The sequence below is a fragment of the Lepidochelys kempii genome, chromosome 15 (assembly GCF_965140285.1).
Source record: "Lepidochelys kempii isolate rLepKem1 chromosome 15, rLepKem1.hap1, whole genome shotgun sequence".
In the NCBI taxonomy this organism is placed as follows: Eukaryota; Metazoa; Chordata; order Testudines; family Cheloniidae; genus Lepidochelys; species Lepidochelys kempii.
The window spans coordinates 26,580,584-26,593,640 of NC_136394.1; the positions used below are offsets into that span (position 1 = coordinate 26,580,584).

Sequence of the window (13,057 nt, forward strand, 5' to 3'; positions counted from 1 at the left end):
AATACTGTGTCTCATGATGGGTACTGAAAAATTGAGGCATCAAAAATCATTAGACACTTTTGGAAATGTAGGCCATTATGTTAATGGGAACAGAGTCACCTAGTCAGATGGCAGCATGACTTACTCTTTAAAAAAAAATTAAAAACAAAACCCCAATATTTCAGTTAATCAGAAATTTATTAATAAACTGCAGCCAATATAATGTGCTTTCAAGACAGTTACTTTTATGACAAAACTGGTCTCTATTAGGCTATAGCACACACTAGGGCTTTTCTCTAGACCAATGGGAATGCAGTAATTCAATAATGCTACCATACATAACTGCCACATTAGTGCATCAACATGCATCTGACAAAGTGATTTAATATACCTAAGTCGCATGATAAAAATAAAGTCATTGTAATGGAACATTGATCCTGTAACAACATCTCGTGTCCTGAAAATGAATACCTCAGCATTTATGTAGCAGAAGGACAAACCCCATCCTCTGATAGTATTCTGTTCCAGTTAAATGCTCTCTTAAGCCCACTTCTAGTACTGCACCATTAAGATTTACAAGAAAGAACACACAATTTTTGGCCCTAATCCTGCAACCAAAGTCGTCAATGGGAGTTTAGCCCATTGGAGCAGGTTTGGACCTTAGAAGACGTACTCATATTATAAACTTTTACTCTGAGTAAACTACCAACTTCAGAAAAAGATGAGTTTAAGAGGACCTATTCTTTACAGCATGAACCCAGTCCAACACTGAGATCTGCTAGTGTGGACTCAAACCACCTAACAAGGTCCCATTGACTTTAATGGGACTCCATATCGGGATAAGGATCCACACAAGCAGATCCCAGTAGAGGATTGGGACCTATGATTGTTGCTAGCACAGTTTCAATCATAGTTTTAACCACAGTGTATTGTGGGCATCGCCACATAGTCCATAAGAAACTGGAATGGTCTCACAAGACAAGTGGTGGGAAGCACATCACTGAGTCATTTAGAATTAGACTTGACAAAGCACTAGAAAACTGTCTAATAGATAAAACCCTGCACTGACAGAGGCCAGTCAATATGACCCAGCAAGTTTACAAAAAATAAGCGACACAGTATTTGCAACCCAAAATTCTACATTAACAAGTTCCAGCTATTGGTTATGCATCGTAGATTTCACACCATTCTTTCCTGAACTTAACCCCCCCCCCCAAATAATTTATGGTAGGATCCAGATTATCTGTATCATTGATTCAAGAGCAAGTGTTTAAAAAAAAATAGGGAGACATATTGGCAATTTATAGGAAATTTTGGGTAATCAAGAGTCTACTGTACTGGACAAAAGGTTCACCACAAAGATCACTTAATATAAAAAATAGTGCTGAAAGATGATTACTCTGATGTCCTACAATGGATTTAAAAGGCCAACTATATTTTTTTTATATAAAAATTTAAAAATGGATTAATCGGCCAAATTCAGCTCTAAGTTAAACGGATGTAAATTTGGAGTAACGGCACTGCCATCATAGATTTATAGATTCCACAACTAGAAGGGACACTGGATCACACAGGCTAACTTCAAGTATAATACAGGCCATAGAACATCCCCAGAATTATTCCTAAAGCATACCTTTTAGAAAAACATCCAATCCTGATTTAAAAATTGTCAGCGGTGGTGAACCTACTACAACCCTTGGTAAATTGTTCCAGTGGTTAATTACTCTCACCTTTAAAAATGTATGCCTTCTTTCCACTCTGAATTTGTCTAGATTCAATTTCCAGCCAGTATCATGTTATACAGTTCTTTGCTAGATTAAAGAGCCCATTATTAAGTATTTGTTGCCCACATAGATACTTATAGACCATAACCAGGTCACCCCTTAACCCTCTCTTTGTTAAACTAAATAGATTGAGCTCCTTGAGACTATCACTATAAGGCATGTTTTCTAATCTTTTAATCATTTTCGTGGCTCTTCTCTTAACCCTCTCCAATTTATCAACATCCTTCTTGAATTGTGGACACCAGAACAGGACACAGTATTCCAGCAGCGGATGCACCAGCACCAAATACAGAGGTAAAATAACCTCTCTAGTACTACTTGAGATTCACCTATTTATGCACACCAGAACTGCATTAGCTCTTTTGGCCACAGGGTCATATTTTGGACGCACTGGACATATTTTGGACACACTGGAAGCTTGTGGTCACTAGATTATTTCCCATGACACCAAAATCTTTTTCAGAGTCACTGCTTCCCAGGATAGAGTCTCCTATCATGTAAGTGTGGCCTGCATTCTTTGTTCCTAGATGTAGACGTTTACATTTAGCTATATTAAAACAGATATTGTTTGCTTGCGCCCAGTTTACCAAGCAATCCAGATCACTCTAAATCAGTGACCTGTCCTCTTCATTATTTACCAAAGAGAATTGCTCCTGGTTCAAACTGGTGTAACAGAGCAGAATTTGACACAGTGTATCTTAATTTTAGGGTTCTCTTTTGGAACACAGTTGGACAATTGAGAGTCACTGCTATAAAAACTATAATGAACAAAGTTGAACACAAAACATTCCATTCATCCCTGGGAAGAAACCATAAAAACTGTCAATGTTCTAACATACATTTAGCATTGTGGGCTTTCTATTTTGAACACTAACAGGCTTTTTAAAAATCCCTTTTACTGTTTTGATCACACATGGTGGGAGATTAAAGTATTTTCCTGGTTGATTACATTACATTTTGCTTCTGGGCACTTGATTTTTAATACCTTCAAGATATGCATGCTATTTGGTGACTTTCTTAATAGTCTTCACTATTAAGAACAAACCCATGACTAAAACTGTAAATTCATTAGGACTAGGACTTCTTCTCACTGGCAGTCACATAGGCATGACTAAATTGATAATAGAAGTTGTTTTATTCTTTAAGGGTTCTGTGTGTTTTGACCTCTTTTAGTTTTAACTCTAACACAACCTATAAAAATACGTTAACAGAAAACAAAAAGAAAATATGCTTGGTTTTACAATCTTTCCAAGATCAGCCTGCTGTATATCCAAAAGAGCGCAAGAACAATCTAGTTTGGTGAATCTTTAGTATTTTGCTGGTAAAAGGAGTCACATAAATAACATCCCTTTAAATGTCTGAAATATTAAAGAATAGTTGATATATCAAATAAAAAAGCATAATCAACTAAATCATTTCTGTCGTACAAAACTTGATCTGCTGTATTGCTATTAATACCACAAAAAACTTTCAGCTGGCTTTCTACTTGCCTAAGGCTAGTCTTCCTCTGTAATCCATTACCAGATGCTGCAGGAAAATTGGCTGTGCTGGTTTACTTACTTGTTTTTCAAATAAGCAAGATTTTGTTTAAAGTGATTTACCTGCAGTGTCATACAAATTCAGAATTACTTCTTTATTGCCAACGGTAATACTGGTGGTATACTTCTCAAATACAGAAGGTGCATATTTCTGTCAAAAAAAGGAAATACAATTCTAGTTAAATGATAATAATACTATTTTGCAGTTCAGTAATCCCTTCCCTCCAGGGATCTCAAAGCACTTTATAAGCATGAATGAATTAAGCCTTACAGGAACTCTGGTAGACAAATATTATCCCCATTTTACTGATGGGGAAGGTGAAGCAGACAGGTTAAAATGACTTGTCCACTTTCACATGGCAAAGAGCAAAGGGATTAGAAACAGCACTGACATCTCCTGGAGGTTATGTTCCCATATATACTCTAACAAGTTTTAATTCTCTGAAATACCATTATACAAAGAGAAAGGAATGATTCGGCTGTTACAGGTTTCAAGCTTTATTTGAACCTTGCCACCAATATTCTAGGTACAGCTCTGTTTTCTGAGCCAGATCTCTGGTATTCTCCCTCCTCACCCTTTTGTGTTACCAGAAAGCCCCAACCAAATCTTCACATTACAGGTTTCAATACAGAGACTTCTCTGAAAATAAGGCTGGTTACAAATGCTTGGAGGAAAAATCATTCTTGAACTTTAAAAAAACTGAAGGCACAAAAGTGACTGCAAGAGAAGTGTCTAAACCCCAACTCTCAAATTTACTAAGACGAGCTCAGCCACCGCCTGGCAGCTACTTCTCTCAGGGCAGGTACAAACCCGTCGCCTGCACATCCTGCCGCGACTTGGTTTAGCGATGAGTTTAACAGCCTCCAGAAAGCCCCCACCCCCCTTCCTGGAAACCCCCTTCACCCCAACCCAAACCCTCCCAGCCTGGTGTGAGTGACAGCAGCAGGCACCTCTCTGCCTTGCCCAGCGCGGAGCCCAGCGTGCCCCGGCGCCTGCTGTCGCTCTGGCCAGCGGGAAACTTCTCTGAGGACGTGAATTTCCCCCCATCTCTCTGGGCTCCGGGCAAGAGCTCAGCAAATGAGCCCCTGGGGGGGCCCGGCTGCTCAGGGGAGGGCTAGTCGCGTCCCCTTTGGGGCAATCCCGGGGGGGGGGAGGCGGGCAGAGCCCCCCTTGTCGCGGGGTGCAGCGGGGGGGGGGCTCCTGGAGATGCCGGCGGGCTGCCCCCTGCTGGGGCGGGAGGGCTGTTCCCGCGAGGGGCTGACAGGCTGGGGCAGGATGTGGGGGGGTCAGGCCCCGGCACGCACCTCCGGGAAGGCGCCCTTCGCGTACACCATGAGCAGAGACGTTTTCCCGCAGCCTCCATCCCCCACGATCACGATCTTCAGCTCCTTCTTCCCGGAGGGGGCGGGCGGGCTCTCGCTCGCCTTGGGGGCCCCGGGCCCCCCGCCGGGGACGGACCCGTTCGGCACCGCCATGTGCGGCGGGGTGGGGGTGGACCCGCCTCTAGAGCAGCGGCAGCCCCGCGGGAGCACGCGGCATCCCTGTCAGCTCGGCTCCCTCTGCGGCCGGGGGTCGCGGCTCCGGGCGGAGGTGGGCGGGGAAGGGGCCGAGCAGCCCAGCTCCGGCTGCGCCGGGGATTGGCTGAGGGGAACGCGCTCGGCTCGAGCCGCCGGCACCAGCCGCCCCGGCTCCGCTCCCTGGTGGTGTCCCGCACACGCAGACGGGGACCCCGCCCCGGGGTGGCGCCATTGCCCGTCGGCCCGGCTCCCGCTGCGCCTCACACGCCCCATCGGCGGACTTCGCTACCGGAGCCTTCAGGGCAGACACCGAGACCCCCCCCTCACACCCACACCCACCCAGGGGCCCCGTGGGCACCGAGACCCCTCCCACACACATCCAGGGGCCCTAGGGAACTGAGACACGCCCCCCCACACACACATCCAGGGGCCCTAGGGAACTCAGACCCCCCCCACACATCCAGGGGCCCTAGGGAACTGAGAGACCCCCCCACACACACACATCCAGGGCCCTAGGAAACTGAGACACACACCCCCACACACACATCCAGGGGCCCTAGGGAACTCAGACCCCCCCACACACACATCCAGGGGCCCTAGGGAACTGAGACACCCCCACACACACACATCCAGGGGCCCTAGGGAACTCAGACCCCCCACACACATCCAGGGGCCCTAGGGAACTGAGAGACCCCCCCCACACACACATCCAGGGCCCTAGGAAACTGAGACACCCCCCCACACACACATCCAGGGGCCCTAGGAAACTGAGAGACCCCACACACACACACATCCAGGGGCCCTAGGGAACTGAGACACCCCCCCACACACACACATCCAGGGGCCCTAGGGAACTGAGACACCCCCCCACACACACACATCCAGGGGCCCTAGGGAACTCAGACCCCCCCACACACATCCAGGGGCCCTAGGGAACTGAGACACCCCCCCACACACACATCCAGGAGCCCTAGGGAACTCAGACCCCCCCACACACATCCAGGGGCCCTAGGGAACTGAGACACCCCCCCACACACACATACACACATCCAGGGGCCCTAGGGAACTGAGACACCACGCCCCTATACACACAGGGGCTCCTGGGCACTGAGACCCCTCTACACACCCAGGGGCCCTAGGAAACCGAGACACCCCCCCACACACACACACGCAGGGGCCGTAGGAAACTGAGACACACACACACCCCCACACACAGGGGCCCTAGGGAACTGAGACACCCCACACACACACACACATCCAGGGGCCCTAGGGAACTGAGACACCACTCTCCTATACACACAGGAGTGGTCCCATGGGCACTGAGACCTCTTACACACACCGAAAGGTGCATTAAGTCACACCCCCACCCCCCGTATGGACTTCTATCTGGAAACCTTCATGCAGACCCCTCACATTGCCATGAGATCAACTCCATTTATACAGGTTTCAGAGTAGCAGGTGTAAGTCTGTATCCACAAAAAGAAAAGGAGGACTTGTGGCACCTTAGAAACTAACAAATTTATTTGAGCATAAGCTTTCGTGAGCTACAGCTCACTTCATCGGATGCTTGTGCTCAAATAAATTTGTTAGTCTCTAAGGTGCCACAAGTACTCCTTTTCTTTTTGCCCATTTATACAGGTACTTCCAGCGCAAGACAGCCTTGTACATAGGTACTTCTTACACCCAGAAGCCCCTGGGGAATTGAAAAGCCCCCTGTCAGATATCCATCCCTTTACAGGAGCTTTACTGCACTGTTCCTAAGCCCTGCCCTCCCCGTAACTATTCTGGCATCCTCATCTTTTCTCAAGAGCATTTCCTTGGGCTTTAAACATGTATTTTATTTGTTTAAAGTCTCTGGCAGCTGCAGGAAACACTTGTTGGAGGAGCAACATGGTTTTTACTCTCTCCAGAAATAAAAGCAGCCAAAAATGTTTATATCTGACACACCAGGTACTCCTCTTCAGGGTGCGAGTGACGCAGTATCACAGGTGAAAAGAATAGCTGTTAGGACAATGAAGGTAATGTACTGAGTCAAGTTAATCTTCAGTGAAACTCCAGATTACTTCAGTATTTCACGAGAAATTCATGTGGCTCACTTAATTAATTTCTAATGCATCTATCACCATGGTACTTAGGTGTCCTAGTCTTAAATTAGGAAATGTCAACTGTGTTCAGACAATATTGTGTTATTGGTACAATATTAACCTTACTGTCATCAAATTCAGCTCTAATATTGTGTTTATTTCAGTTACATAGACCAAACCCTCTAAATGTTTATGCACATACATCTGTTTAAAGGTAAGAACCAAAGGGGTAAGATGACAAATGTGGCTCTGATCTTGCATTTCACTGGAGTTACACTGCATTTACAATGTGGTAATTGAGATCAAAATTGCACCCCATTCTCTGTAGGGACTAAGTCCTATACCTAGCACAGATGAACCACTTGCTCCCTCTTCAGTGAAGAGTGTCTCAACTCTTCTCCCATTTAGTATCCAAATTTAAATTCCTTGGGAAATTTGGCTCACCCCTAAAACTTTCTGAAATATTACTTGTGTAAGGGGTAACCATCCACCAATGGAACTGTTGAATTTATCATTCCCCAATTTTACTTGGGTTTTTTAAAATTGCAGTTCACATGGGGTATGACATTTCTTCCTGCATAGTTGTGTCACTAGATGGCCTTCGAGACTGCATGCAAAAACCACTTTCACTATCAGTGAATTGTCTCATGCCCTTGGAGTCAGTGATGTTTCAAGGAAGACACTGGTTTATATACAGAGAACTGAATAGAAAAAGGAGGTGATATTACAGTGTGTGTGGGGGGGCATATAAGTACCCAGGTAGGAGCTGTAAAATCAAATTTTAAAGACAATAGGCATCCGAGTTCACTCTTATTTGATGTTAACGTTTTATTTTGGAGAAAATGTAACATGAGCATTTAGAGTATATACATCTGTCAAAAGATAATATAAAACCTTATGAACATTTCAGACTTAAACATACTTTTAAGGTCTGATCCTGCAAGATGACTCAACTTGTAAGGACTTCAGTTGAGGGCATTTAGCACTGCCTAGGAATGGCTCAGCACTCTGCTGGATCAGGCCCTTATACCCATCTCAAAATCAATAGATATGTTATAACCCATAAGTATGTTTCTTCATGTCCCTTGAACGAATTACTGTAATTCGTAGAGTTTTAATTCAATAACTAATTCAAGGTAGGATTTGATTGTTTACAAAAAATATGTCTAAACTTCCTCTTTATACTTTGTGTTAGGGGAAGCATTTTAGATTCAGGACTCAAATTAATACAAGAGAGCAATTTAGTCTATTCTAAACATCATATAGATAGATATAGTATTTTAAAGTAATAGATAGTCAACCTGACATTTGAAAAATGGAATAGTTCAATATTTTGGTTACCTTCATTATTTTAAATTAATGTTTGTACAATGTTTTGCACATATAAAGTAGTATACAAATACTAAGTATTTTTCCTAGTTGTGATAAATGCACACACCTGTATTATGAGTCTGATTCTAAGTGGAAGTTTTGCCATTAGCTTCAGTGGAAGCAGGTCCTGGCCCTTTATTAACACATTGCAAATATGATTTTTTAAACCTGAAAGTGTTCATCCCATTTATTTATTTATTACAGATATAACAAGTCTAGCACCAGTACATTACAGCTTAACTCATACCCACTACAGACTGTGAAGCACTAAGAATATAAAGACTTGCAGTGACTCTGGCAAAATCAAGAATCTGCTGATAGTGGTATGTGAATGTTTTGTCTATATTGCATTTTTGTTACCACCAATATCAGTTATCAAATTAAATGTGCACTGCTCACCACTTTATTAATTGATACTTGAGGTTTATGTTTGCCACAAAATACAAATGAAACAGACTGTACATTAAATTGGGGTCCTGTTTACACTGCAGGCAAAATGCTAGATATAGCCATATTTAAAAATTAATATTAGAAGAGGGGTTCTTTAACCAAGGTGGACAAAGATTTTTGGCCTGGTAACGGTGTCATAAAATTATGCCATAGTCTACTTAGTGGAGGGGAACTGTCTAATGTGATTTGGTTATCAGGAGAAAAAGAAAAAAAACATTGTCCACACTTCCAGGGAAACCATGCTGGAACCTATCAACAAGAATCTTGACATATGACTTAGTTTTGATCCTTATTTGTCCAGTGTTCTCCCTCTGAAGAATTCCTTACTTCTCCCCCATCTCCATTTACCACACTTCCCTTCTAATTCATTGGTTAGCTGCTAGTATGTAAACATTTTAAAAACTTATATTAAGATTTCAGATAGCATGTTGGTGGGTACTCTATAAAAGAACTTAGATGGGTGTTTTTGGAACAGTAAATATATTAACACACAAAGCATTCCCTTTAAGAAATACTGCTTTTCTATTTGTAGGAACTTTGAAAGCTATGTTAATGCTTAAAGTTCCCAGCCATTTAAAGCTGTACCTCTGTAGATGTACATTAATTAATAAGTATGACTTACAATATGATTTCTAAGGGAAAGTCTGTCTCTTTAACTAACAAGCAAGGTAGCGTGCTTGTCTTTTATATAATTTATGGTAAGATATAACAGTCAACAAATGCCATCTGCTGTACAGTCATCAGTTTATACTTTAATCAAAGCGAGAAGACAATAAACACTTAAGTTTTATTTCTAGAATAAACCTTTAAAACTTTTATTATTGAATATATCGAATAGTTTTTCTTTGGTGAGCACATATAATTTTAGGCCCCAAAAGACTTATGCATATTCTTAAAGATAAGAACAAGTAGTCCAATTGAAGTCAATAGAATGACTCAGATGCTTAAAGTGAAACATGTACATAAGTCTTTGAAAACTCAGGACCTTATTTCTTTTTTCAAAATATTCCAATTATATTTTAACCCTTCTGCCCATCAGAGTTGGCAGCAACAAGGGCTGGGTTCAGTATCTAGGGGTTCCATTCCAATAACACAATGCAAAACCGGCTCGAGCCCCCCAGTGACCTGGGACAAATATATACCATCCCCGCTGGGCACCTCCAAGAGGCAATACTTCCCCTCTGGCAAGCACAGAGTCTGAGTGTAGCAAAAAGCCTTTTAATAACAGAGAGAAACAATGTGGCATTATGTTGGGGAAACACCACCAACAGGATTCATAACACAACCCATGAGCAAAAAACCCACCCCAAGCAAATTGGGGTGTGTCCTTTCCCTTTGGTTCTTGAGTCCATCAACCCAAAATTACCCAAAGTCCCAAAAGTCCAACAACCCAAAAATCTCTGTCCCTGGTCAGGGCAGCCCCAGAGTTCAAAAGTTTATCTGCAGAGTTTTATCTCCCAACCTGGGTGGAGATGTGGGGGAAGAGGCTAAGGGGCACCTTATATGGTCCAAAGCTGATTGTCCCACCTCTCCATGGGGCTCCGCTCTGCTAGCCGTCCCACAAACTGCTCTGCTCCACAATATATCTTCAGGCTCCCGCACTACTTAACACAACTCAGTGATTTAAGCTCTTAGTGAGTTTAGCTCTTTTGTGATTTCAGCTTGTAGTAGGGGAGCCTCAGTGCTGGTACACCATTAGCCCAAAGTGAATTCAGCTCAGCAACCTGGAACTAGACTCCTAACGGAATCAAAATTAGCTCTGATATTCCACAGTGGAGAGAGGAGGAAGTGTAATTAGCATGTAAGGCCCTCACCAGGGGGCCCATACCACCAAGTATTAATACCTGTTCCCAGCCTCTCTCCTTTCACTGGGTTTTGGAACCCATGACCAGCGAGTGCTGCTTAGTTGATGGCGAGTCCCTCCATCATAACAAAAGGCCAAGTACAGTTCCACTGTCCTTGATTCACATAATCAGGATAATAACAGTTTATTCCTGCCCCAATAACAGAGAAACTGGGGCTCCTACACCAGCCAAAGTGAGCATCTAGGCAGGGTGGGTGTGACTATGCAGATGAGATCAGCCCCTGAAGTTCTTTCCACAACCCACCATGACTCGCCACCAAATGTCAGGGTAGAGCTCATCCTAACTCTGCTTACATATTATTATTTGTATTACTATAGTGGCTAGAGATCCCATTGAAGTAGGGAATGTACATACAGAGTATGAGACAGTCTCTGCCTTGAAGAGCTTACAATCTTAAATAGACAAAAGGAATATAACATACAGGCAGAAGAAGAAATGTGATGGTTTTCAAATAACATGTTAGTTCCAAAGTGTTGGCTGGTTGGTGGTTTCTGGGTGGGGTTTTACTAGGAGGAACTAGCTAAACAAAAACCCAAAGGAAGGAAGAGGAGACATTAGAGGTAGTGGAGGGGAGATGGAGCAAAGCAAATAGAAAGAACACTGAGGAAGGAGGCAGGGGAAGTTGGAGCATACAGCCAATCAGCACAGGGGAGAGACTGTCCAGAGTAAAAACAGAGAAGAGACAGTGTGATGACATCATCAGTGTCTACATGTTCCAAAGCTCCCAGTTGCAACTCTTTTTGCTTTGGGTCCAGGTTGAGCTGGAACCCGAGAAGTAGCTCCAGATGGGTCTCATCTCCTCATCTTCCCCACCAGGCAGCAGCTGTACCTGCTGCAACTGTTTTTGTGTATGCACTTATGCTACTCTTAATTATTTATTTGTATTTCAGTAGTTTCTAGAAATTCCAAGGGAGATCAGGCCCCCATTCTCTTAGGTACACACACATCCTAAGAGATAGTCTCGCCCCCAAAGAGCTTACAGGCTAATCTGACAAGACAGACAAAGGGTGTAAGAAGAAATAGAGGCAGAGAGAGAGTGGGCCTCTCACAGCATGTAAATGGAAGAAACAGAACCTAGGTGTCCTGGTCACTGGACTATGTTGCCTCTCATTTTAAAAGTCAATCAGTTAAGCAGATATTACTACACAGCAATCCACCTGAATTATTTTGTTTTTCTTGGAAAGAAAAATCAGCATATTTTTTTTTAGGTAGATAATGTGAAATGAAAACAATGGCAGAAGATAGAGAAATTTTGTATATTGACATTCTAATTGGGGAGGGGATGCTGGGATTGCACTTAAAAATTCTGTTATAATTAATATAAAAAGGCAATAAGGAGTAGATTTTTGCTTTAAAAAGATATTTGGTTCTTTGCATTGGGATACAGAACCTTTCACCTATGGGTTGCCAGTTCAAATCTATCCCAGACTGGTAGCTACTGAGAATAGTTATATAATCTTGGGTACCTAATGAGAGATGAGTTTGGTGGTCTTAGAGCAGTATTCAGTGATTGCTTGTCCTCATTACAATTAGCACTAATTGACAGTTTCAGCAGAGGACAGGAATTGAAGGGGCATAAAGATTGAACTCCTCTGCCCCCTAGAGGTAGTGAAAGCACATCATGTTAAGGTTGAAGCAAATGATTAGGAGGACCCTGTGAGGAAATTTGTAATGCCAGTGCCAAGGATATTTTTTTACCACGGGTCAATAAGAGAACTCAGTGGTCAAGAGCTGTCAATCCCATACTTTTCACCAGTACTGAAATCACTAAAAAAATTAAAATACATCAACAAAAAAACCCTACTAGTTATTAGTATTAAGTTTCAAAAAATAAAAAGCTACAGAAGTGATTGCAGTTTTCTTCCTCTTTTTTTTTTAATTCAAAGTTTGCAGGTCTGATTTGTCAGATACTGCATTTTGCTGTTGTATGAAAGATCTTGTGCTTTCAAACACTGAGCTAGCAGGGCTTGCCTAAATTCAGAGGGTAAATACACTTTTAAAGGGGAGGATTGATGTTAATAAGTGATTTAAAAATCAGATCAGTAAACAGAAAACTCTGATTTAAATAACTGAATTTAATCTTATTTTACATCTGTACTTTTTATTTTTATAAATAAAAAACCCCTTTCATTAGTTAGTATAATAATTAAAACACCTTTAATAGCCTATGCACCAAATTTGGTGGGTTGGTTTTTTTTTTTTCCCCTAACAAGGACAGCACTATATCTATACATATGTACATAAGTAATTATGTAGCTTAACATACACTTCTTCAGATTCTTAATTTTTACTTTATATTAGAGAATGGTGAATGATTCATTTCTTATTAGATAATTTTTTACTTTCTATTTGTATCAAGCTGCATTTGGACAGAAATAAAAATTTGATTAAAACATACAAAAACGGCATTTTAAAAATGTTTTTATTAAACAAAACTACCTTAAATGTGTTGGATTATATCAAGAAAA

At 42.3% G+C, this 13,057-nt stretch overlaps 1 protein-coding gene across 5 annotated transcripts in view; it reads right to left on the reverse strand.

The window, feature by feature from the left end:
- Positions 1-13,057, reverse strand: part of RHOF (ras homolog family member F, filopodia associated) — a 48,608-nt gene that overhangs the window by 20,667 nt on the left and 14,884 nt on the right. For 4 of the 5 annotated variants that reach the window (XM_073313497.2, XM_073313500.2, XM_073313501.2 and 1 more), the window contains one exon: positions 3,365-3,452. In XM_073313497.2, the coding sequence (XP_073169598.1) occupies positions 3,365-3,452 (88 nt within the window). Of the gene's footprint in view, positions 1-3,364; positions 3,453-4,606; positions 5,084-13,057 lie in introns of those variants that run through there. The other variant, XM_073313499.2, reaches the window with a different exon arrangement.